General features: G+C 52.9%; 2 protein-coding genes across 12 annotated transcripts in view; one reads left to right on the plus strand and one right to left on the minus strand.

The window, feature by feature from the left end:
* The window catches only part of NDEL1 (nudE neurodevelopment protein 1 like 1), a 79,127-nt gene extending 68,060 nt beyond the window's left edge, over positions 1 to 11,067 (plus strand). For all 4 annotated transcript variants that reach the window (XM_038536844.1, XM_038536843.1, XM_038536845.1 and 1 more), the window contains 2 exons: positions 9,366 to 9,536; positions 10,105 to 11,067. In XM_038536844.1, coding sequence (XP_038392772.1) covers positions 9,366 to 9,536; positions 10,105 to 10,168 — 235 coding nt within the window. In that variant the 3' untranslated portion in view covers positions 10,169 to 11,067. The remainder of the gene's footprint in view (positions 1 to 9,365; positions 9,537 to 10,104) is intronic.
* The window catches only part of MYH10 (myosin heavy chain 10), a 120,672-nt gene that overhangs the window by 16,148 nt on the left and 78,400 nt on the right, over positions 1 to 26,124 (minus strand). For all 8 annotated transcript variants that reach the window (XM_038536839.1, XM_038536840.1, XM_038536841.1 and 5 more), the window contains 17 exons: positions 24,049 to 24,242; positions 23,834 to 23,955; positions 22,057 to 22,126; positions 21,810 to 21,970; positions 18,820 to 18,928; positions 18,601 to 18,732; positions 17,660 to 17,866; positions 13,850 to 13,987; positions 13,347 to 13,470; positions 11,611 to 11,782; positions 10,225 to 10,437; positions 6,988 to 7,132; positions 5,588 to 5,794; positions 3,043 to 3,147; positions 1,642 to 1,794; positions 988 to 1,236; positions 313 to 525 (listed from right to left, as the gene is read on the minus strand). In XM_038536839.1, coding sequence (XP_038392767.1) covers positions 313 to 525; positions 988 to 1,236; positions 1,642 to 1,794; positions 3,043 to 3,147; positions 5,588 to 5,794; positions 6,988 to 7,132; positions 10,225 to 10,437; positions 11,611 to 11,782; positions 13,347 to 13,470; positions 13,850 to 13,987; positions 17,660 to 17,866; positions 18,601 to 18,732; positions 18,820 to 18,928; positions 21,810 to 21,970; positions 22,057 to 22,126; positions 23,834 to 23,955; positions 24,049 to 24,242 — 2,714 coding nt within the window. The remainder of the gene's footprint in view (positions 1 to 312; positions 526 to 987; positions 1,237 to 1,641; positions 1,795 to 3,042; positions 3,148 to 5,587; positions 5,795 to 6,987; positions 7,133 to 10,224; positions 10,438 to 11,610; positions 11,783 to 13,346; positions 13,471 to 13,849; positions 13,988 to 17,659; positions 17,867 to 18,600; positions 18,733 to 18,819; positions 18,929 to 21,809; positions 21,971 to 22,056; positions 22,127 to 23,833; positions 23,956 to 24,048; positions 24,243 to 26,124) is intronic.

Genomic DNA, 26,124 nt, shown 5'->3' on the forward strand with positions numbered 1-26,124 from the left:
CACAGGCTCCTCCCCAGGTGCCCGCTGCCCTCGATCTGAGGGATCCCTGGTACTCGTGCTGGTAACTGCTGTGACATGCTTGCTTCCATGTCCCCTGCCAGGGCGCAGGGTAGGGCAGGGTGGGCCCAGGATGTGACAAGAACAAACAAGAACTCCAATCTGGCTTTGGCACTGAGAACCCAGAACAGGCCACACATCCCAGAAGATGGCGCTCCCGTCCTTATGCACAGGCACGGGTCCTCCCAGGCCGCTCCGCTGCTGGGTGAGGCCCCCCTGTGCCCCTTCTGAGGACCGGTCCCTGGGGACACTCACGTTCTTCCCCACGTCATCCTTGGAGCTTATCAGGTCCTCCATGTCTGCCCGCAGCTGCTTGTTCTGTCTCTCAAACTCTTCCTTGGTTTCTAGGGCCTCCTCGAGGGCTCGGGCCAGGGACAGGGCTTTGGTTTCCTTCTCCCTGGCCTCTGCCTCTGCGCGGTCTCGCTCTTCTGCATAGCGGGCGGAGATGTTCTTCTCCTCTGCCAGCAGCTATGGGGATGGCATTGGGAAATGTCAGGAACGCTCTAAACGGCACGAGAACCCCTTCTGCCTCACCCTGTGTCTGACTTATCGCTGAGCACAGTACTGTCAGATTAGGGGCGGGCTCTTAGTTCTCTTTGCTTTTCTCCTTTTCCAACTTTCTATAAATATGTGCAGCTTCTGAATAAGATTATTTTATTTATTTATTTTAGAGAGACAGAGAACAAGTAAGGGTTGGGGCAGAGGCAGAAGCAGACTCCCTGCAGAGCAGGGAGCCCAATGTGGGGCTTGATCCCAGGATTCTGGGATCATGACCTGAGCCAAAGGCAGGTGCTTCCCCAACTGAGCCCCCTAGGGGGCCCCCCCGAATAAGATTATCTTAAACCAAAAGAACCAAAGGGAGAGCTCTGCCAGGAGGAGACCACATGTGGCGCTGGCCATGGAGCCTGGACATGGATGCAGAGGACCCACCTGGTCAAACTTCTTCTGCTTCTTCTCCAAGTTGGAGGCGATCTGGCGCTGGTGATCTAGGTCCACTGTCAGGTCGTCGAGCTCCTGCTGCAGGCGGTTCTTGGTCTTCTCCAGCTTGTCATAGGCCAGAGCCTTCTCCTCCAGGCGCTGGCCCAGGGCCTCCACATCTTTCAGAAGCTTCTTTCTGGCTTCTTCTAAGCTCTCGATGGTTCCTAAGTCATCATCTACCTTCTTCTTGGTATCGGCGAGCTAGGTTTTCCGTGAGGAGAGATGCATATTCAACAACCCCGTTGATTTTTACAGGCAAGGGAGAAAGAGAAAATGAGTTTTCGATATTTTGTGAAAAGAACTGCAAATCACCACTGTGGGGTTTTGAGTCAATGCTCTTCGACTGTAACTGAATTTCTTAGCTAATGATCTAGAAGGGGATGAGTGGTTTAAACAGTGGACGCTGTCCTAGGACTTTATTTTGGACACTTCCAGTGCCATGACTGGTGTAGTATCAGCATTTGGCTGGTTCAAGGGAAAAACCCCTTAATGTGCTTAATTTAGGACAACCTGGTTAACTGTCCCCAGTGGAGGAGACAATGTGGAACCTCGGCGGCTAGAGACACACATCTAGGCCGCCGCGGCCTCCCAGGGGGACACACGTACCTGGGACTGCAGCACCAACACCTGCTTTTCCAGGTTTTTCCTGGCCTCCTCCTCCTCCTCCTGCTGCTCCTGGAGACTGTTCTTCTCCTCCTCCAGCTGCCGGATGCGGCTGCTCAGGTTCAGCTTCTGGCGGGTCTCCTCCTGAAGGAGCTCCTGTTTGTTGTCACAAGAGGCCAACACTGAGGTTACATTAGTCACCAAAACAGAAACTCTATCTATCTATGTATCTATCTATGTATCTATCTATGTATCTATCTATGTATCTATCTATGTATCTATCTATGTATCTATCTATCTATCTATCTATCTATCTATCTATCTATCTATCTATCTATCATCTATTTATTTTAACACCTCTATTTAAAAAAAAAAAATTCATGTCACAAAAACCAGAGAGCCTCAGTGTCCCAGAAATACCCAGGGATGTGAAGAGACAGAAAGGATTCAAAACCACACAGGATCATTTTATAAACGCCCTGAACAGAAATACCACTCTGACCTGGCTGTCAAGCAACGGCGACCCCATCCACGCCTCCTGCATCTCTGAGCTCCGGGCAAACCTTCCTCTCCACTCCTGCCCCTCAGAGTTCAGACACTTGGCATTTCTCACCATGGTCACCTCTAGATTCGGGACACCCCTCAATCGTCTGTCCTTTATGCTTTTTGCCAGGCTCATTTTTCTAATATGTCAATGCGAACGTATTGTTCCCATGACTTTCAGACTTGAAAGTTTCCAAAAGCGCACACAGGGCTTTCTGTGTGGTCCAGGATGTGCCTTGTCACAGCCTAAGCCCCAGTGACACCGGACTTGTTTGTCTGAGATTTCTGACCCCCACATTCCCAGCACATAGCAAATAAACGTTCATATCAAATTAGAAAATGTAATAAAAATAAGATGTCAGACTCCAGGTGCTACATTATTTTTGTATCAGTCACTATCCTAATTTCTCTCAGACTTAAAGACAATCATTCCTCAGTGAATGTTTCGGTATGAGATTTAACAGTATGACTTAGCAAGCTTCAACCTGTCCTTTTACGAAAGGGACTCTTTGTTCAGTTGGGGTAGTCAGATATCAACCACAACAAAATAGTCTTATTTAAAGTGGGCAGCAGTACTTGTGCGTGCAGTAGGACCACGCTCAGTGAACCATACCCCAGGCAAGGCCAGCCAGAGCTGCCACCCAGGCCGCCCACACGCCTGCCAGATGAGGACGGAGGGCTCCGCGTCCAGGTAGGAGCTTCAGAGATTTCCTGCATATCAAGGCTGGTTATAGCACAAGACGGTTCCACATAGAAGTACAGCATCAAAGTTGGAGATGACAAGAAAGGCACTGGGGGACTAGCTCACTGATTAGAGAACCGCTGCGGCTGGTATCAGGGCCCTTACCCCGCCCGGGATACCTGAGTGTCCTGTAGTTGAGACTCAAGACTAGCTGCGTCCTTAGCAAACTTAATGCCCTTCTTCTCTGCTTCTTCCAGAAGACTTGAGACATTGTCCAGTTCATTCTGCGAGGAGTAAAAGATTCAATTCATGAGTAAGCACACAGAAAGGGTCCAGAACCACTGCTCTTACATGCACACGAACAGAGCAGGATTGAGGGAGGAGGGGCGATCCCACAGCTGCCAAACCCCATCAAGGAGGACTTCCATCACTGGGGGGCCTGCTGCCCCCAGCCGCGCCCAAGGCGGCAGGCACGGCACCAGCCGCCGAGGGACAACCTCTGAGTCTCTGTGGAAAGGACCAGGGTGGGGCGGGGCAGGCAGGGCGGGGGGAAGAGTGCCAGTGGCAGAGCCCACACATGGATGGAGTGTGTTCTAACCCCGGTTAGCATCTTGCGGTTTTATCACCAAGAGACAGAAAGTACACCTAACCCTCCCAGTGGTTGCCTTGCTGCGTGAAGAGGCTCTAAGATGAGCAGGTGTTGCATTTTGGTCCTTTTTCACACTAAGACGCATGAACCCTGTGTTGGGGGGGGCCGGTGCAGTCACTTTTTTATACAACTTGAAAACTTGATTAGTCAAAGTTTAACTCCCAGTATTTAGTCTAAAGTACTTTGTAAGCTTAAGAATCTGGTGATGTGCATTTTTGTGAATATTTAGCTATTTCTAATGGTCAGATTTCATGAGTAATGTGGTAAAAATCCTCTCTGCCCCCAATCCCCATAGCATACGACCTTCTGTAATCTTTGTGAGTGCGGTCAGGACTGGGGAGAGGGGGAGGTGCTTGGCACAGAAAGGGGGGGGCACCCCTCACTCTGGGTTGTCCTCTGGTCATATCAGCAAAGGGGAGGTGCACGGAGGACATATCTACACACATGATTCAAGCCAATGATATTTCTGTTTCTGCTCATTTTAACGACATCCTTTGGAGAGCCCAGGTGTCCAGTCTTGGCAGCAACATGGTGGTAAAGGGCTCTGGACTCAACCGAGACCTCCAGCCTTCAGCTCTGGTTCTGTGAACCGCCTGGGGAGTCTCCAGAGGGTGGCGCGCTCCTCAGCTTCCTTGACCCTTTCAGACTCACCCTGGGGGATGAGGTGAGGATTGAAGGGCGTGTGCCTGGGGCACCATGGCCTCCCTGCCCCATACATGGTAACACATGACGATGGTTTGTAACACTGTTGAACATCTCTCTCGAAAACACCTTTCTGGATAGGCGAGAGCGCATGCATGACCTCACACGTTATCTCGGGGCACGCGTGTGCATGAAAGAGTTAACAGAGGCGGCTGGAGACTGCTCTCCTTAGAAAGGCCTGCTTGGGACGTTGGCCCATGGCTCGTGGCTGGGAACTTACGACTTCCAGAAAGCGCCTACCATTCCCTAAAATAGAGTGGCTCAGTGTGCCGGAGTGGCTTGTGTAAACACGGTGTTATCCTGAGCACCTGCTTCCCTCTGGGAGCCTGACATGTTGGGAGTGTCAGGCCGGGGGGCCTACGGGGCGGCCCCCACCCGAATCACGGGGCAGAGTTTCCTCGAGCTTCCCCGGGAGATGGCACTTCCCAGGCACACTGTCCCAGCTGCTGCTGGAGAAATGGGGCACAGGGTAGGCCTGCCTGCTGGAGGGCTGGAGCTCGCACCAGGCTTCCTCAGGGTCCCCCACCTTTCCCCCTTTATGGATTTGCTTTGGGTCCTTTCACTGGCAGAAATACGGCTGTGAGCAGGAGTCGCCCAGTGAGTCCCCAAACCACAGCTGGTCCTGGGTATCAGTCACGGTCAGCAACCTGTTTTTAGCACATCAACACGTAACGTACATCGCTCCTTGCCTTCCACTGGCTGCACGAGTACATGCTAGGACATTACAGTTAATTCTATGTTCTTTTACATATATATATATATATTTTCATATATTTCTTTAGTGAACGTTCTTAGAAGTTGGATCTGTATGTACATCCTTATTTCCCTGGGATAAATTCTAGACATGGATTTATGGGCTTGTATGGTCCTCAGATACACACACACACACACACACACACACACACACACATATTTTTAGATCATTGCCTGCCCAACATGGGGCTTGAAATCACAGTGCTGAGATCAGGAGTCGCATGCTCCACTGACTGAGCCAGGCAGGCGCCCCAGGGTATTCATATTTTTAAGATGTGCAACAAAAAATCGCTGAACTGTCCTCTAGGAAAGGGTAGTAGTAATTTACCCTTAAACCAGCAGTGTATAAACAATCCAATTTTCACAAATCTTCCCCAACACTAGGTACAATTTTTTTTGCTCACTGTTCCTGTTCTCTTATTGACTAGATTAACAGAAAAGCTGTAATTGTGCCTACAACCAGTCAAGAACTATACCCTCCCATCCAGTGTGGGATTTATTTATTACATTTAAGGTTAATTCATGCTGGGGGCTTGTGGTGGCGCCTGCCAGGTGTTCAGGAGAAGCACGTGCTCCCAAAGGGCCTGCCCAGAGCCCAGGCCTGGGGTTCCCAGGCTTACCTGTAATTTGTTTGCCTTCTCGGCCAGCTCCACCCTGAGCCTGTCTCCTTCTGAGACCTTGGCGTGCAGCTCCTGCACCTGGGCGTCGAGCTTCTTCCTCTTGTGCTCAGACTCAGCCTTGACCTGCTGTAGCACCTTCACCTCACACGCCAGCTCCTTGTTGTCAGTCTCCAGGCCCTGCTTGTTCTTCTCCAGATTCGCTTTGAACTAGGGGGGGAAAAGGAAAGAAATGTGCTGCTATTTTTAGAACACTCCATACAAGGTGCTGTTTTTTGTATCCATGGGATTGAGCCTGATACGTGGTCTGCTGTCAACGTCTGACTGAAAACCTGAGCTCTTCCCCGAGCATGAAGTTTCTAGGGCAGCAACACGTCGGCATGTGCTGCCTAGGGGATGAGATCTGGATATCTAGGGGCTCACCGCACTGCGGACTTGATTCTGGTCAGCGCAGTGTGGGGGTGACACTCAAGATGCATCCCACCCAAGGTGTAATCTTTCATTCATGTTAGGCCTTGGTGTAAAACACATCCCGTTAGTTCACAGAATTGTTTTTAATGAGGAGCCAAGAGTCTCGATGATGGAGTGAGACCACCACGGGTGTGTTCCATGAGTGCACACATGCCAGTGCGAGGGTGATCACATCAGGCCAGCTGGCTGCGGGGACCAGGGGGTGGGCCTCCAAGGCCAGGGGATTGGTGGGGGCTCTGGGGCCAGACCTCCTGGCTTCCCTCTGTTGTCACTTAGTGGTTGTGTGGCCCTTTGTCAGTTTCTGAACCCTGCTGGGTCTCCCCCACCAGGTTGGGATAAAAGTTAAGGGAGCTAATGCATGTCGAGTACTTAGCGTGGTGACGGACGCAGACGTCCAGCCGTTGTTGCTGCCGTGAGTGCAGAAACCAAAGGCGGCGTGTGCGCAGGCGGGGCAGGCAGGGGGAGGCAGGGTGAGAGGAGAGTGCTTGAATAGGACGACAGGGGATAATGAGCAAGACAGCTGTCTGCCCAGGAGTCAGAGGGTGGACGAGATGCTATGTCGTCAGTATGGGGAGGGGATGGTAAGGGGCACATGAAAGGCCAACAGGACCTGGGAATTGGCTGGCAGCATGAGCCAGGGGCTTCAGGCTGTTGAAGGGTTCAGAGCTTAGTCACTGGGGATGACACTGCTGGAGGGACACCCGGGGAGGGACATGGCGTTTCAGATGGTGGCAGGACCACCCCGTGACTAGAAAACACACGCACAGCCAAGGGCCTATGGCTCTTTGTAGTAGGCCGTGTGCATTTGGGTGGCAGCCCCCCGAGAGCTGGGGCCCCATCAGCCTTAGAATTCATTGCACTGAGTGGACGGATGGGCATCTGCTGGTGGATTTCCCATGGGATGCGGAGGCACAGCGGCCTCTCCTACTCACCCTCTTTGCCTGTTCCAGCTGCTCCGACAGCTCCTCCAGGGCTGTGGCGTGTCGCTGTCTCATGTCCTGGATTTGAGCCTCGTGGCTCCTCGTTTCCTCCTCCAGAGCCTTCTTCAGCTCTGCCACTTCTTGTTCACGCTTCGTGCTAGACAAACATATTTGTAGAGAAAACTCAGAATTAATTGACTGAATGAAACAAAAGTACATTTTTAAGGTGGTGTTTTGTTTTGAACACGATAGCAGTTTTCCCCAGAGTCAACAGACGTGGACTCCATCCACTTGACAACCCTCGACATCGGTTCCTCCATCCAGGACACGGGGGTCACAGGGGCACCGGCCTCTGGAGGCCACTGTGAGCATTGCATGTGGGAAGCGCGTGGCAGGCCTGGTCCCTAACAGCCCTCAGGAAATCTGGGGTGTTACTGTTGTCAGGAAAATGTATCACATTAATTCCTTTGATAGTTGTTTGATATGTTACATTTCAGAAGGCCGTGCGTTGTTTCTGCGATACCAGGAATCCTTCCAGAACGAGCACAGCTCCCATTCCCCGGCTGACTCAGATCAGACACAGTGTGACATCCCTGTGGGCCTTCAGAATGTTCTGGGCAGTCTGGCTGCTGGCAGGCCGGGTACTGCTTCATGAGAGAGGCCAAACCGCCCGCCACGGCCCCAGCTACCTCTCAATGAAACCGGAAAAGATGGATCCTGAAGAGGCTTCAAAAGCTAAGGGGTGTGAAGGCCCCACGAGGGGGGGGGATGGGGACACCACGTTCCAACAAAGGCGGGGACTCTTGCCATCCTGGGGAGTGCCAGTGGTTCATCAACCCTCTCCCAAAACTCTACCGGAAGGAGGGAGGGCTGAGGGCTAGGAGGAGAGGCCATACTCCTGGCTTAGAAGGTCTCCAGAGTTTGGAGGGACAGCCTGGCAGGTGCAAGACCCTGGACTCTAATGTCCTGAGACGAACTCACGTTTCCTCTCATCTCAGTGTTGGGATTGAGGATCATGTTAGTGTTAAATGACTTTATGTGGCCCCAGGTGGGGGAACCTGCACGATCACAGTGGTCTCACTAACTGGGAGAGACTTCTCAGACCTGTCTGAGCACACCAGCTTAGTTAAGGCCCAAACCAGCCAGGCCGACCCCCACCCTGACCCCCCTGCTCGGGGCTGTAGGAGATGAAGCAGCTGTGACCTGACGACCATCCTGAACAACCAGCTGGCAAACTTGCTCTACGGCTCCAGACCTGCAACTGGGGCAGTGACCGAGGTGTGGGCCTGTGGCCACGCTCTCTTCCCTTTCCAGCGGGTTGGGGGGCCCGGGGGCTGAGGTCGCTGTGCTGAGGGGCCCAGCGGCAGCTGGCTCTGGCTCACAGGCGCTAGACAGCAGTGATCACCACCAGCTCCCTGGAGGCAGGAGACACGCTGGTCGGGCCCCGTCCCTGAGGTGGTCTCGAGAGGAAGGGATCGGCAGAGGGGGTGGATGCCAGATGCAAGCACCAGCCCAGACAGACGGACACGCTCCGTCTGGTTACCTGAGCTCACCCCAGCGAATGACCAGCACCATCCAGGATTAGACAGCAACAGCAGCCGTCTCTCGGGTGAAGAGTTTTGCTCCTAACTCCGACTCGAAACCACGAGTCCTGGGAGCCCTTCCCTTCCCATCTCCACGCTCAGGAACCCCACTGCTGTGAGGCTCTCGTGGCGAGTCCTGTAGAGAGTTACGGGCTGAGTCCACTGAAGGGTGTCGGGGGTGCTGGGGATGTCACTTTCACATGAGCCCTGGGGTTCACCGTGCCGGGAGGACCAGTGGGGAGGCAGGGGTGTCCTTAGCCAGAGTCAGTGCTAACCCGCCAGAGCCTCAGGCAGTCGGAAGTCTTCATGGAACAGCATTTATTAAGACCAGGGTTTTTCTACTGTGGCCAAGAGACAAGCTGAGAATGGATATTTCAAGGTCTACTCAGTGGTTTCCAGATCTTGAAAAGCAGACATCTCACGGAGCTGCTCTGCTGCAGGGGGGTTGGAAGCCACAGGCCTGCCAGGTGCACACAGGCCCCAGCTGTCTCGGGGGAGCAGACTCCGTGAGGCTGCTGCAGGTGCATGTGCTCATGGGCCAAGCCCCTGACCCGCCGTCAGGCTCCCCACCTCTGATCACTCCCGCAACACCCACAGTCTGACCTCCGCCTCACCCCCAGCGGCCTTCTCTGCACACCCAGTTGAGGTCACTCTGTCCGGCCACACCCCCGGGGTGAGCACAGCCTTGTCCAGGGAAGGGCCCCCTGATTTCACCACAACACACTTCCCTCCTGGTGGCTCCAGGCCATTTCTTATTTCTGCCCCCACCTGTCTTGCTAAGGGATTCCCCTTTCTGTTTTATTCCAGGCCTTTCCTTAGCTACCACCTCAGCGCAAGGACACACAGGAGGAGCCCCGGCAGGTGTGTGTGCACGGGCACCAGCCAGGCACAGCCACCAGCTGAGGCGCCTGGGGGGCCTCATGCCCCTGGCCGCTTGAGACCTGAGGCAGGAGCCAACGGCCAGGAAGAGGCCGAGAGGTAGGAGGTTCCAAGTCAGCAGCTTACGGGAGCCCGAGACCCGTGTGCGGGCAGGAGCCATGCTGGTCCCCTCTGCCCGGCCTGCTCCCCAGCTGGCGGCTCCAGCCCCTGTGACCTCCTGGGGGCTGGTGTGCTCAGGCCAGGGTGCATGAATCCCCTGGGTGTGCACCTGTGCCTGGCCATCGGCTCACCTGGTACACAGGACACGCCTCTGCCCCGTGCACACTCTGCGTGGTGCCCATCTTTGCGAGCGTGAGCCCGTACCTCCGTTCTCAGCTGCCCGCCCACCCAGTTCACACCAGCTGGTGCCGCAGCAGGTGCCCAGGTGCGCCTGCATCTCCCGATTCTGTGTCTGAGCCTCCCGCCCCTCTGATCCTCTCTCGAGGTCTCACGCCTGGTCTGTGTGCAGGTCTGCACCAGCTCCTCATGTGCCGGCCCTGTGTCTTTCCTGTGGGTCTCTCCCTGAGCAGGGCTTTCCTGATTGCACCCCACCCTCTCACCCTGCACACCTCACCCCCACATGGACGCCAGTTTGTTTCTGACCACGGCTATTTTGTTCCCTCTCTAGGAGGAAGAGAAATACTCAGAATGATGACAGCAAGAAAACCCCCCACCCCTCAAGGAAGGTCTGAGGGGTAGGGGGCACATCTGCTGGATACCAGGTGACGCACCGCCTCCCGCCACTCACCGAAGTTCCTGCTGAGCCGCGGTGGTGTCCAGCGTGTCCTCCAGCTCTGTTTTCAGGGCCTCCAGCTCCTCACTCAGGTCCCTCTTCTGCTTCTCCGCCTTGTTCCGTGAAGCCTTCTCTGATTCAAAGTCCTCCTGAAGCTCGGCGATTTGGGCTTGCAGCTCTCGCACCACCTTGAGGGCATTGTTCTTATGGAGCGTCTCATCGTCACCCCTGTCGAAACATCCAGGCAGGGGGAGCAGTCAGTCTGCGCCCAGGTGGACAGTGTCTGGGCCAACCCACCCGAGTGAGGACCTCTCCATGAGGAGACCCAGTTACCCATCCCCGGCCCGTGGGCCACCGACCCGAAGAAGGCCCAGACCCGGGAGCAGCAGAGCCCAGGCCCCTCTCCAAGGGGCTACAGTCCTCCATTGAAAGGAAGGACAAGCTCTTGTTAATGGTCAGAAGAGAAAAACATTTCCTCTCCAGTGAAATGTTAGAACGAGAACACAGTCCATCCCTTCAAACTGTCCAGCCTACGGTGCGTCCCCCTGCATTCTCAGGATGTAGCCGGAGGTGGAGACTCACCACCTCCCCACTCCTTTCCCTTCCTCCTTCCTGCAGCCTCCTCCCCCCTCAGTGGTGGCAGATCTTCTGGACTGGCAGGGCTGGGACATGTGGGGTGAGGGAAGGGGGCCCCAGGGTGACGCTGTAGTCCTAGACTCTAGCTCTCACCGCTGAGAGAGAAAGCAGAAGGTCTGGACAAAGTAGGTCCCACTGTGATGGAGAGCAGGGAAAAAATGTTACGAGATGTACTCAGTTGTAATAAATTATAAATTAAACTCCAAGTTCTCTGAACACGTAGCCAAATGATTATAAATATATTTATTATATGCGATTTCCATTCTAAAATGGGATTTCCTCTCAACTTCTAGAACACACTGTGAGGGGCGCCTGGGTGGCTCAGTTGGTTAACGTCTGCCTTCAGCCCAGGTCATGATCCCGGGGTCCTGGAATCAGGCTTACAAAGGGCGCCCTGCTCAGCGGGGAGTCAGCTTCTCCCTCTCCCCCTGCTCCTCCCTCCCCCTGCTCGTGCTCTCTCGCTATCAGATAAACAAATAACACCTTTTTTAAAAAAACCCGTGTTTGATATGGTAAAATAACTTCTGGGATGAAGTTCCAGGGACCCTGTGACATGACTGCTGATTCTGAGCCCGGACACCCAGGGCGGTTTACGAGAGCTTCCTGCTGCCTGGACACAAGTCCCAGGCTCCGCCGTCACACCCACAACAAGGAGACTCCATGTCCGCCTCCCCAAGTTCCCATCCAGCCCCAGACACGAGGCTCTGCAGAGAGCAAACCCCGCGGTGCCGGCTCAGGGCAGAGGCCGGCGAGCCAGAGGCAGACCTGGCCAGCGCGCCTTGCAGCTCCTCCTCCTTCTTGGCCAGCTGGACCTTGAGCTCGTCGATCTGCGCCTGGAGCTCTGCGATCTGGTCCTGCAGGTCAGTGGTCTCACCGTCCAGTTTTCGTTTGGCCTTCTCCAGCTCCTGACGCGTCTTCTCTTCCTTCTTCAAGCGTTCTGTAAGGCAAGAAAGAGCCAAGAAGCTCAACCCACGAACGGTGCGCCGGATGAACAAATTCAAATATAAATTGAGGTTGAAAATCAGCCATTTGATTCAGGAGCAGGTCACCGCCTTGTCACCACTGTGCCAATGGCTCAGTCATCTGAAACCCACTGAGATCAAACTGATGGAGAGAGACGTTGGTGAGAGGATGGAATTTCTGGGAAGAAATCGGGGGTGGAGGGACTCTAAGGAGGTCCCTTTGTGGGAAGTGAGCCCACACGCCTGGAGCTGAATAACCCAGGCCCTCTGATGTTGCACCCATCACCGGGCCCACAACAAGCAAAAGGCTCAGTAGAGGCGAGGGTGGTGTGTGCAACTGCCCGTCACCCTGTGCCCCTTCCTTGGGGATCCTTGCCTGGAACCAGGACCGCAGCTCCAAAGCAGGAGGGAGGGGACAGTGTGGGCAGAGGGTCCTATGTCTTCACGACCTCCCTCCACACTCTGCAGGAAGGGGTCCTCGTGACACTGAGCCCCATACACCTTGGCATTCTCTGGCACAACCCATACTCAGAGAAGAGACTGAGCATCACAGGCCGGTCACATGTGTGAGAAGGAAGAGGCGCATCTGCCTTGTGTTCTTCCCCAGCAGAGGAGCTGCGGATTGGCAAAACTGGTTTGTGAACACCTCTCATGCTGGCATCCTCCCTTGTCTGTGCTCAACAACAGGACAGCAAAACCCTGAGGTGGTTTTTAGATAGCCACACTTCCGCCACACCAGGAGAGCAGCGCGTTGAGAAAGTGCAGTCACAACTGCACGGGCATCGCACGACCCGGGAGATCGAGGGCTGTGCCCTTGCTCCTCCAGTGTACATGCTAGCCCTGGTTGCCTGTGTCACAGCAGAGGCTTCCAGGCTCCTCCCCAGTCCTACCCCTCTTTCGTTTTCAGAAAACTAGGATCTAGTTTGCAAACGTTCTAGGATTCCCCGAGGCTATTCCGGCTGTCACCATGCGGTGCGGCTGCCCTCAGCGGTGGCTCCAGTCCCTGCCAGTTTTTGTGGCAGTAGGGGCCCCTCATGCAGCTTAGAGTCGACACACACAAAGTCCAGCGGCATCCACGACTCAAACTTAATTTAGAGCCCTGCTGGGTCCACCCCAGGGGAGGCTATGTATTTCACCAGGGGATCTCACTTAAAAAAATAAAATTAGGGGCGCCTGGGTGGCCCAGTCAGTGAAGCATTTGCCTTCATCTCAGGTCCTGATCCCGGGGTCCTGGGATGGAGCTCCACATCGGGCTCCCTGCTCAGCGGGGAGTCTGCTTCTCCCTCTCCCTCTGCCTCTCCCCCTGCTTGTGCTCTCTCTCTCAGTAAGATCTTTAAAAAAACTAAGTTAAATTAGTACTATCCCATCATAAATGCTTGGAGACTGGGCAGGAAATAATAACACAAAACAGACCTATTTTAGTAATTGACTCCAAATGGATTGACCCACATGCACATTTTTTACAGCCTGTTCTGATGTAAGTAAAATCTAAACGCTCACACGTCCCAGTCCTCCATTTCTCTGACGCCAAACACTAACCTTCTAAATCTGAGATCATCACTTCTTGCTTATTCCTGATTTTGGCCAAGTTTTTGGCCTTTTCTTCCTCCTCAGCCAGCTGAGAGGAACACTCTGCAATGCGATCTTCCATGAGTTTCTTTTCCTGAGGAGAAAGAATTGACGGCTTCAGAGCAGGCTTCCAAACCACACCTGGGGCCTGGTCTCGCTCAGAAAGCAGGTGCTTGTGGCCCGCCCCTGGGTCCCCTTGCTCTGTAGACGAGGTCACTGAGGAGGGCTCAGTAGGTGTGAGACATGCACGTCAAACGTCTAAAAGATGAGAAGGCTATTAATTTGGTGGATTAAAAAAATTATGTTGTTTCTATCTTTAGAAACCTCTACGGGTAGAGCCTTGGAGAGAAAATTAAGTAAACGAACCCGAATTCTTTAGAATTTCCCATTGGAAGAAGCCCCTTCCAGTGAGTGCATCAACGTATGTACTTCTCAGGTCTGAGACCAACCTTGTAATGCAAATACTCTCTTACTTTGATAAATTTGGAATTCTGGTCCTCAAGCAGCAGGATCTCCTCCTCCATCTTCTTGATTTTTGCTTCCGCTGTCACCTTTTCCAGCTGTAGTTTCTGGCGAGCGCCTTCTTCCTCATCCAGTTGCTCCTCTAGGTCCTTGGGAGGCAGAACACACAGTCAGCTGCCCACCTGCTCCACAAAGTCCTGCTGCACGCGAAGCATCAGAGGAACGTGTTAAAAGTCAAATGCCAACTTTTGGTTTTCAAAATGGCAAGGACATTTGTATAAATAGGAGGTGCAGACATGTATCTGCTGCAGGCTGGAGTACAAGCCAGATCCTTCTGGAAGCCAATGTAGTGACGTATGGCGAGCTCTGAAAACAAGCATGCCTTTTAAACCAGGAATTTGAGGAAATAATAGCAGATGCGATTTACGTAAAAGAAAAAAAAAGCAAAGCGTTATTTATAATGTGGAGGAACAGTGAACAGGCTACGAAATATCCTGGTAGTTCAAAGTGGGTAGAAGTTGGTGTATTTTTCAAAATGAGTGACACAGTAATTCAAACTCATACTATGGTCACAGGTCAGTGAGGTGGGTGGTCTCCACTTAAGCCTGACTTCCACAGCGTGAGCCCACCCGCAGGCGGGGTGGGATGCTAGTGTCTACAGCGGATTCAGTGAACTACTACTCTTCTGTCTCACACCCTACCTTATGTCTGTAATAAACAGACGCCACGGAGCAGGGTTGTACGTACACATCAATGTTCAGGAAATTTCAGACACTGATCATGGTTGATTCTGGAAGGACACCCATGTAACAGCCTCGAACACACATCCAAGAGCTCAGAGCAGCACAGAGCCTGATACTGACGCGGCCACTGGCTCTGCCGTGACAAGCATGGATTCTGGCCCATGTCACTTCTTCTCCACCTGAGTGCCTCACTCCCCTCCCAGGTACCCCTGAGGTTATTTTATTATTTTTTTAAAAAAAGATTGTATTTATTTATTCATGAAAGAACACAGAGACAGAGGCAGAGACACAGGCAGAGGGAGAAGCAGGTTCCCTGCAGGGAGCCCGATGCGGGACTCGATCTCAGGACCCTGGAATCACGCCCTGAGCCCAAGGTAGACGCTCAACCACTGAGCCACCCGGGTGCCCCCCACCAAGGTTATTTTGAAGCAACTCCCAAACCTCACATTTTGTTCTGTAAAACCTCCAGCTGTCTTTCTAAGACATCATGACTGCTTAAAAATGCATTTGTTCGTTTGTACTGGAATCCAAACAAGGTGACTGGTAAGCCTATAAAGACTCCTTCCTTCTCTAGGCCCCCTTGGGTCTCCCCCTCCCTCCCTTGCCACTTGTTTTTAAAACACAACAAAATAGGTCATTTGCCCTACACTTTCCCACAGTGGGGTTTCTGAGGTGCACCCCTGCACCGGACACTCCTAAGTTCACAAGAGCAGTGAACATAACCTATGTGTTCAGTATCACTTCTTTTCCTTTTTAAAACTTATTTGAGGGGGGAGGCACGTGGGGTGGCTCAGTGGTTGAGCATCTACCTTTGGCTCAGTGCGTGACCCTGGCATCCTGGGATCGAGTTGTGCATCAGGCTCCCCGCAGGGAGCCTCCTTCTCCCTCTGCCTGTGTCTCTGCCTCTCTCTCTCTCTCTCTGTCTCTCATGAATAAATAAAATCTTAAAAAAAAAATTTTGAGAAAGAGCATGAATGGGGGCAAGGGAAGGAGAGACCCAAGCAGACTCCACACTCAGCGTGGAGCCTGACAGGGACTCGATCCCATGATCCTAGCTAAAATCAAGAGTCAGATGCTTAACCAACTCAGTCGTCCCTATAATTTCAATTAATAAATGAATCTGCGTAATCTGCTTAGAAACCCATGTAAGCAGACAGAAAAGCAGTAATGGGGCTGATGGGAGGGAGGAGACCAGGAGTGCTGCTGTGGTCACTAGGTTTTTCTTCAATAATTGCTTATTGATAACGTCATCAGGAAATTAATCTTAAAAAACATCAAATCCAAAACCAGCTCCAGTAGTTCTGGTTGCAAAGGGCACAGGTCAGAAGCCCCTCAAAGCCTCCCAGGTCAGAAAAAGGACAGGAGAGACCAACGAGGCTGAGTTATCTCCCAGGGGCCGTGCAGGGACCATAGGGCTCAGGAGGTCCTGGCTTCTGATACCTCTACTTTCCTCAGAGAGAGGTAAAAGGCAAAAGAAAATAATAACTATCACCTTACTGTTTTTAGAATATGTCTGAATGAATTTACGTGTCACAGAAGGAAATAATAAATTCAGATAGCCATGCCAAAAATCTAAGGTCTAGAGAAGAGAGTCTAGAGAAGAATGAAATAGAAAGTACTGGAAAAGCAAAACACAAATGCAAACTCTGCTGCTCTACAGGGACATATTTATTTTTCTAAATAGACTAAAAATGCAAGCATTCTGGGGCACCTGGGTGGTGTAGGTGGTGAAGCATCTAACTCAACTTTGGCTCAGGTCGTGAGATCGAGCCCCTCATCAGGCTCCATGTTCTCTCCTTTGGCCCCTCCTCCCTCTCTCTCAAATAAATAAGTCTTAAAAAATGTAAGCATTTCATGTGAGGGTGTTAAAATCTGGAGTATAAGAAACTAGGCTGAGGACCCTGGTGGGGAGTTTGGGTGTCCTCCTGCCACACGAGACAAATGTTATTTCTAAGATGAGCACATGGCTCTTAAAGAGGAAAAAAAAAAATCAAAACTGTTGTCACCACTAAGGAGAGCTCATTACTGTGAAGAGTCAGGGTCTCTGTGTCTTCCCATATGAAATGATGCGTACGAATTTATGTTACGGAAATGCATTTTTGGTTGGATCTGTACAATGATCCTTAGTAATGCGTTAATGGATCGCCATGGAAATAAACTGATTACTCGTAACTGGATGGTACTATCCCGGCTTAATAAACCCCAGTTGTTAAGATAATTAGATGGCTTGCACAGATTTCTGCTTAAAGTCCCAGAACTAGAATTGCTGGATTAACATGTACTTTTCCAGGTTTGGTGATACTCCGCTCACCTATTAGGTGGTACTTGGAAAGCGTTTGTGCTGAAGAATGGAAAGTGTCCAGATGAGTTACCATGTGAGATATCTGCCAAGGAAGTAACCTGATATCTTTTGTGCTTCTGTGAAACATCTGAACTGTCTGTGCTTTGCTAACATAAGCTACAGGGTGAGAAAAAACTCAAGGCGAGACCTGGAAGGAGGTTTGGTGCTGGGCCCATGAAGGAAGAAGGTATTGGGGAGGTCTGGGGTGGGAGCCCAGGGGAAGATGGGGGTGCGTCCTGGGTGTGGGCAGGGAAGGGCTGTCTGAGCCGTGTGCCTGGACACTGACCCCACCAACCCCAGTACAGCTGCGCTTCGCGTGAGGACAGCCTGTGTCCCGGTAACACAGCCCAGGAAGGGCCGAGTGTTTCATCCTGACTGTTGGCCACCTCCTGGGTCAGACCCAAGCCCGTCTCAGGAACCAAGCCACCTAACAGGTGCCTATCGGGGGAACAGGGTGAGCAGTGCCGTGATTACTGACAACACAGGCCAAATGCGGTCCCAGAGTGCGGGAGACCCTGGGCTGTTCCTACTGCGAATCGTTGTGTGTGCCCTCAGAACACAACTACAACAGCTCTGTGCTCAAACAGGATCTATCCCTGTGCGCTTCCAATGACGGTCCTCCATTAGGGGCAACACCTTGACTTGGGACTCCCGTCCAGATCCACAGCCTTTATTGACCTAACAGATCCACCTGCAAAGCCCACAACAGAATCCTAAATAAAGACTATCGGACGTACCTGAATGTGAGCTTGCATTTTCTTCTTTTCATTTTGGAGGATTTGGTTTCGTTCTTCTTCCTCTTCGACCCTGGATTCCAAGTCATGGAGAATCTCCTCCAGCTCCTGCTTCTTGGCGGCGAGCCTGGCTCTCATCTCTTCTGCCTCAGCAAAGAGCTCTGTCTCTGCTTGGAGCTGCTCTGTTAGGATGTTCTTCTCTTCCAGGAGCTGCAATCACAGCGGAGCACCCGGCGTGGTCATTTGCCCCCCATGCCCACACCAGACACAGTCTCCAGGATTTCAGAGGCCAAGGGCTCGCCACCAAAGAAACTGAGGGTTAAAGCTATGTAATGTCGCTGGGGAAACTTGATATTCTGTAGCTACAGCAAAAACCAGCTAGATGAAAGCATTTCTGGTTGTTTCTATGGTCTCGGATTATCCTAACACTAAATTCACATTATTTTAATGACTGTTCTTCTATTAAGATAATGGACAAAGAGGGAAGATGTTATTCAAACATGCCTGTGGGGATGATTGTGGTGGTTTGGCATCAAGCGAGCACGGTGGCCTTGGTGGTTCCCCTTTGTGGCCCCTACACCACTGTTGTGGGATGCTTCCTGGGGCTCTGCTTCGCCCCTGAAGCGTAACCAGCTGGGACCCAAGGGGGCCTGGTGCAGTCCCATCCTCATTTTGAGGTCCCTCGCATGCACTCTCAGGCAAGAGACACTGCTGGGAGCCTCAGGGCAAAGAGGTGTCAGACACGCGCCCCACCACAAACGTGACCGCCCACGGCTCCATGAAGGACCAAGGCAGGAACACACGGGACCGGCTGACTTTACACAAGCCCGAATGCAGGGGGCATTGTGTCTGTCACCTCTCCTCCTAAATGCCTGTGCTTTGGGGAGCAGTGCCAACGACACATGGGGAAGACGTGGGGGCAGGCCCACAGGCCGGGCACACACCTGCTGGTGCTTCCTCTCCATTTCCTCCAGCTCGCCCTCCACCTTCGTCTGCCTCTCCTTCACCTTCAGCAGCTCCTCGTCTTTGGCCTGAAGCTCTTCCTCCTGGCGGGTCACTTGCAGGAGCGGCTTCACCTGCGACACAACGGGACCGTGAGCATCGCCGTGCGCCCTGGCTGGGGGCCCGCTGTCCATCCCCCACTGCCACCTCCTGGGGCCCACCTTCGTGAAGACACGCCACCACTGCCAGTGCCGGAGCTTCAGGTATGCGGCGCAGTTCCGCTGCAGGACCTTCAGGGCGCTCAGCTGCTGCTGCTTCTTGGCGAAGGCCCTGGAGACCGAGAGCAGCTCAGCGGGGACAGAAAACCATGCTTTGACGGTGCCCACCCAGCGAGACCCACCCTCCTCATCCTCCCCTGCTGGCGCCCCTCGACCTTCCCTTTTGGGCTGGCACTTTCTCTTTCCACCTGGCACAGAGGAAGCGTCGGCCCCCCTTCCTCCCAGGGCGACCTCCCTCTACAGCATTTTGATGGTCGGGTGAATGCCTCCTGTTTGGAGACCAAGGAGTCAGGACACACAGGTGCTTCTCGAACTCGTTGTCACTGAGTCTGGGGTTTCCCACCACCCCGTGCTGCCGGGGCCATGTGCCCCGAGAGCCACCTGCTAATTGTGCTTATGAGTCTTTTCAATTTCTCACATGCCTTCAGGAACAGGGCTCCCTTTCTGATGCCCCAGCCCCATCCTCGTTCATGGTCCTGTGCTGCCTCCTCCTAGGAGGCCACTTATCTTCTCCTGCCCACGGTGGCGCTTCCAGGAGACACAGCTCCTGGCTCTGCCCATCACCTCCTGACCCTGTATTTCTGATACTGGTGACAGGGTTCATAGATTCAAGCTTTTCCATCAGCCATGTCTGCTTGCCTTCTCTGCTTCACGCTCCTGTGGACCACCCGCTACTTCAAACATTTGGCTCCCTGGGGTTTCTGGGCGCTGGCATGACTTGTGGCCTCCTTCACTCCCTGTTGCAGCATCAAGCACCACTCTGTCCACGAATGTGGCCCCTTCCCAAGCAGGTGCAGCTCCCCAGGAGTAGAGAGCCATGTACTTGAGGCCCCTTAAGTCATGTCTTCCGGGTGAATGAACGAACACCCAGGCTCCTTGGGACCTGCGATTATTCCTCTCGAGATCTTTCCAAAACTCTTTGCAAGACTGGCTATGGGGTTCTCCCGGGAAAGAGGGGCACGTAGAGGAAATAGGAAAGATGGTAAGAAACATTTATAATTACTCGCTCACTGCAATGACCAGCAGTGACTGGAGTCACGTAGGATGGCCTTGGGAGCAGAAGGTTCTAGGTCCAAGGCACAAACTGAGCCTTGTTGCCCTTCTGCTGTGGCTCACATTTCCTTACAGGAATCCCTGCATAGGCCATCCTCCAGCCCACTGCTCTGCTCCCTACAAGACCTTCCTCCTCCTAATATATGCTCCCCAGCCAAGCAAGCTTGGCCAAGCCTTAAAGTTTCTGCAACAGCGATAACTTTAAGTATGTTGAGACTACAAAATAGCATCTGCCTCCCAATCCCCACTGTGTCCTTCAAGACTGCAGTGAACATCCCTCAATGTCCTTACTGAGACCTGCTGTCCTGTTGCATCCGGGGGCCCCTGGGAGAAGACCGTCAGAATGGGTCAAGGACACGCCAGTCATTCTGTCTCAATGAGGAGTTCCTTCCCCGCAACACTCATTGGAACCGGGACACCTGCCCCGCACCTGAAGCACATCGTCAGGAAGCCACCTGTTTCTCCAGTCTCTATACGCTTGTCCTGGTGACCCCAAGGTGCTCCAACCTCAAGGTCACGGGTCACGGACACACGCCTACCTTTCTTGACCACTATAAGCACTGCTCTGCTTCTTGCACGTTCTACTCTGGCTCCTCTGAGCCCCTTGCTCTAGGTCCACCCCAGCCTGCACGGAGCATGACCGAAGGGGCCGCAAGTCACAGAGCTGCTCCTTATGCAGCAGTCACACAGGCATATCTGGTCTCTGTCCTCGAGACGAGATCTTTGTTCCTGAGGACTGATCCCAACGACAGTGTTGCAGGGTTTAGACTTTGGTGAAGCAGCGGCACATGCTCTCAGTGTATGTAGCTCGTTCCCTGTGCATCAACTGTTCTAGTTTCTGGAAGCTCTGGAAGCTGTGGACGTGCTCCCAGCTCAAGGCACGGAGGAAGGCACCTGGCTGTGCTCAGTCCTGTCCCCTTGGGCATCCTGTGGGCTGGCGGCCATGGGACGGTGATGCTGCCAACAGTTAACATGCTGCAAGCAACAACAGGTAAACCCAAGGCTTCCACTCCTCCTCACCCATGGTGTCCTGCTGTGAACCACTGAAGACACCATCATTTTCCTTGACCTACTGTGCCTCCTCCTTAGCTCGGGACCCTGTTATGTGTGGGCAGAGACTCACAAACACCGCCTCCTCCTCATTTGGCAACAGTGTCAGGGGCAGACACCCTGAGCCCAGCACTGTGGTCCCAAGCCTCCAGCGGGGTGCTATTGGTGCTGCTGGCCTCAGGGGCCTGGACGGCAGGCTGTGCCCTCCTCCCTCCCAAGCCCCGGCCTCCTGTAGGAGGAGATAAAGGAAACACCATCACTGCCTCTGGTTCTGCGCCGGCCCTGAGGCCTTGTGATTGGATCTTGAGTCCAGTAACCACTCTGGGTCTCCATCACCTGCCCACGCGGCCCACCTGATTCCTCTCTGGCCCCATTCCAGTCTGCTGTGGCAGCTGGGAGACCTTGAAACTCCAGTGAGCCCGCAGGGTCCCCCACTGCCCCATCACGCCCTTGACATGCAGGGCTGCCGCACCTGCTCAGAGGACGCTAATGCTTTCCAGAACTACAACTGTGCTCCCCTCCCCAGACAGCTGCTCTGCCCCTGCCCCCTTCCCCAGGGTCAGCACTCTCTCATCCTGCAGGTTTCACAGCCTCAGAGAAACCTTCGCTGAGAACCCACGCTGAAGTGAGCCCCTGAACCCTTGATTTTGTGCCTCAACTCATCTCTTCCCTCATGGACGCGTGTCCTCCGGTGGAACATCCATCTGTGCACCTGGACACCCATCCTGCTGTGGAACAGGGATCTTGCGTCCCTCGCTCTTGCATCTCCAGCACAACGCCCAGCCCAAGCACATGCTTAGCGAACATCTAATTTGTGAGTCCCCACTTACTTTCTGGCCAGGTAGCCTCTGCAGACAGCCTGGAAGAAGATAATGATGTCGGTGATCTTTAGATCCCTCTCTTCCTCTAAGTGTGCCAGCACGCCAGCTCGGAAAAATATCTTGCTCTGTCCGATTCTGTACAAGTTTGGGTCCAGTTCTAAAGCCCGGATCTAAAAGAGAAAGAGTCCATTTACTGCTGGCTATGGGGCAGATGCTATCGGTAGCCCGCAGGGCAGTGGAGTCAGAGAAAGCTTACCATTCGTTCGCAGGCCTGTTTGCCGTCCATGAAACCCTTAGGGATAGCATTTGGAGTTAGGATCTCGTATCTGTAAGAAAAACAGCCCCAAAATCTTCAGTAAAAATCTGTGGAAACATCTCCCTGCTGACTGTGAGTTACGTTTCTTTAAGAGGCAAGAATGGGATAGGTAACCATGTCACAGGAAGAGTAAAAACACGACAGGGTGATGATCTGAGATTTTCTGCAGATCTAGCTTTTCTTTCCCAAAACAGGAGGCAAACTGAACAGGACATGAATTCTCCAAAGACAAACACTAGGTCTGAGAAGTTGTGGCGGAGAAGAGTAAGGCATGGTGTTTGAAAAAAATCTTTTGTTTTTCATTTTCCCCCAAATGTTCACAGGCCTAAACTGCAAGGAGAACCTGCTCTCTGTGCGGTGATTTGCAGGCGTTTATTACGTAGTAGAGCAATGCCTGGAGGCCTCTACCTAGAACATTGGGAAGAACCAGGGTGATGCTCACGACGGCACTGGCCTGGGCATGCGTGTGCTCGCCAGGTTGCACACCTAAGATCTGGGCACGTTGGGTGGGTCGTACCTCCATAAAACACATTTTAGCAAAGAGACAGTGGCTGCGTGAAAAGGATGAATCCTGGCTGCGTCAGTCAGTACCAACTATGGTGCTTTCTCTCCTACCAACAAAAAGCAAAATTCTACCATTGGGGGCACACAGCGGGGCCACGGTAAGGCCTCCCCCAAACCCGTATGGACTGGAATAATCTCTCAGCTGGATTCCATCTGGACTGGTAGCAGAATGTGCCCGTCTCTGACCTGCAGACTTGCTTATGTCACAGGACAGCCAATGCGTCATAACTGAAGATCTCATTTCCAAGTGAAATATGAAAAAAGCAAATGACAGAAATACCCAATGATACACAAATTACACGATGTGTTAGAAAAAATCAGTTTCTCATGTTTTTATTCATTTGTATCGCATCCACTTCGTTGATCTTTCTTTCTTAATCCTTTTCTAATCTATCCTAGTCCCTCTACTACGTTAGTAAAAGGACTGTGAGTGGACCTGTGCACACACGCACGGTGGGAAACGTACACGTACGTTCACACATAAACACATCTACATGGATATACTCATTGAAAGGTGGAGAAAAATAACCCCAATGTTTGCAGGAGTCACTTCTGAATGATTTTTACCTTTCACATATTTTCAAATTTTTCTAAAGGAACACATTACTCATATTTTAAAAAATTGGTCAGAAAATAATCATGTGTGAATCCTGGGCAGACCCATGTGCACACGAATGCAGGGCTGGCTCCCAGCCTCAAGGATCTAGCTCACGCTGCCAGGAGCTAGACTTTCAGGCACCTCTAGTGGCCACTGGCAAGTTAGCGCTCTATAAAGACAGCGCTCGATATTCTTGGCTAGTAACGAGGTAATGATTATCCCTTCCTTATATGAAAAGGCAACTCAGGGGCACCTGGGTGGCTCAGTGGTTGAGCGTCTGCCTTCAGCTTGGGTCGTGAGCCTGGGGTCTTGGGATCGCGTCCTGCATTGGGCTCCCCGCAGGGAGCCTGCTTCTCCCTCTGCCTGTGTCTCTGCCTCCCTCTCTGTGTCTCTCATGAATAAGTGAATAAAATCTTTATTTAAAAAAAAAAAAAAAAAAAAAGCAACTCAAACATCCCGGAAACAAGGAAACATTTTTCCTCATCAGCTCATTGTTTTGATACCTGTCCAGATAAGCTATGAAACATATGGGAAAAAGGTCAAAATTAGCAATACCTCTGTCTGAATTCCTGGAAAACTATCCGGTTGGGGAACCCCTGGCGACAGATCCTGATTCCTTCCAGAACGCCGTTACAGCGAAGCTGATCAAGCACTAGGTGCGGATCCAGTTTTCCAGCCTAATCAAGCAAATGACAGTTTTATGCTTTCATCTTTGTTACCTGACCCGGGTCCATTTCCAATACCAGCATTATGTTCCATGTGACACGTACTCGCTTCTCGTGATTTGGAATGATGCAGCGGACGAAGTTAGGGTTGGTGTTCCGGAGAGTTGCCATCAGCTTGGTGAGGGATTCTTTGTAGAGCTGCCCGACAGTCCGAAACATGCCCTTCTTGGTTTTATACGCAGAGCCAAAGGCTGTCTCCGTCATGCCCGTGACCTGATCCAGACCCACGATACGGTCCACTGGTGAAAAGAAAAAAGAAAAGGAAAATAAGCCAACTGGAATTGTTCTGCAGGGAAAGGAAAGACACAGTGATAGTGCAGCAGCACAAGCTTTGTGGGACAGATGATAGGATATGCCGTGTGTCGGTAGGCAGTCAGCATATTCAGACACTGCACAAGCCGTGGAACCAACAGCCACACACTCCCATGGCAGGATAGTCAGTGCCCGGACAGCTCCACACCACATAGCAGGTGCCTTCCGCTGCGCTACTTTGGGAATGCACTGCATTTGGTAACATCTTGCCTGTTACGCGCACCACCCCGTGGTAAATGCGGGATCACCGCGGGCATTATTGATATACAAAAGGGACCCTGTGACAAGTCTTGAAAGAGGAAGCAGCTTGTGAAAAGACATGACCCCATGAAGCAAATCCCTTAAGGATATGCTTGGGGCGGAGGGATCAGAGTCTTCTCATCTCCATCATCAGATTGTCACTTAAAATCATTAAGTTTCAGGAACACACAGAGGAAGACCAGGTGAGGGGTGAGCAAGTGCCAGCTCTGTCCTCTAGGCAGGAGTAATGCTTAGGGATGAGCGCGTGGAGCGGGAGGAAGCCCCCCAAGAGTCAGGGTCTCAGCTCCGTGTGGTGGTGGTGGAACCGCTCAGAGGCCTCGCTCTGGTGGCAGCAGTAGACATGACCAGTGACCACGCGGACCTAATCCTTCCGAGCACAGGGACTCCAAGCGCAGGTGCCAGCGGAGCATCCTGCATGTGACGTGCTCTCATTCACAACAGCCATGAGATAAATGAAACTCGGTACTGGGATGTTTTAAAAGCACTCAAAATGTCCACTGAACTATCCCCACTGACGCCCAGTGGGCCCTAGCGGCCACCTCCATCTCTGTGGTCTGCCCCTCATCAGGCAGTGGTGGGAACCTGGCACTGGGTGAAGCACAGAGAGGCTCCGACGGGACAGGACACCAGGACCCCAGTGGCGAGGTCACAGTTCCCAGCATGCAGGCCGTCAGTGTGGGCCAGGTGTAAGCTGGGGAAGGAGGGGACTCATCTGTCTCCAGGCCCAGGCATGCACCCTGTCCTACGACATTTGCGAAGCAGCACCACTGGACTCGAAGGTTGGGGTGGAGGCTATCCTGGCTCGTGTCCTGCCCAGTCCGCCCACTGCCCACCTCAGAGACCGCCGTCTGCCATCCTTTTCTGTGCCTCCAACAACCCCCCTCGTGTGTTCTAGCAGAAAACAGTGCCCAGCCCAGCGCCCAGCCCTGCATGCACCACCAGACCGGGGATGGCCCTTGACCCTGAGTCCACCCACTTCCTGGTCTCCTCAAGGGCGGTTCACAAACTTGGTGCCCTGCATGCCTTCTGCTTGCTTCCCAGTCCATGGCAGCTGACTGGCTTCCAGGCCGCCCTCCTGCCCCTGCCCGAGGCCGCACAGGCTTCCCAGCGTTGACCTGACCTCCATGCACCTGCGTGTTGCCGTCCTGACAGCACCCTAAGAACTCCCTCTACCCCTGGGGCTTCCATGTGAACACCACCTGCCCCGGACCCCCACCTACTGCTACGGTGACTCTTCTTGTCCTTTTCCTGAGCATTGTGGTGCTCACTGGGGGTCCAAACTCTGCTCACCCCTGAAACCCTCAAGACAACCTATGAGTAGGGGCATTTGCTACCTCACCTGCTTTTCTCGTCCTGGGTGCTCTCGTCATCTGACTCCAGCACGAGCCACCAAACACTGGAGTCTCCTATCTCCCTGCAGTCACAAAGGTGTCTCTGCCTCCTACAAATTCTTGTTAAGTGGGATCCCTGGGTGGCGCAGCGGTTTGGCGCCTGCCTTTGGCCCAGGGCGCAATCCTGGAGACCCGGGATCGAGTCCCACGTTGGGCT

The sequence above is a fragment of the Canis lupus genome, chromosome 5, assembly GCF_011100685.1.
Source record: "Canis lupus familiaris isolate Mischka breed German Shepherd chromosome 5, alternate assembly UU_Cfam_GSD_1.0, whole genome shotgun sequence".
NCBI classification, from domain to species: domain Eukaryota; kingdom Metazoa; phylum Chordata; class Mammalia; order Carnivora; family Canidae; genus Canis; species Canis lupus.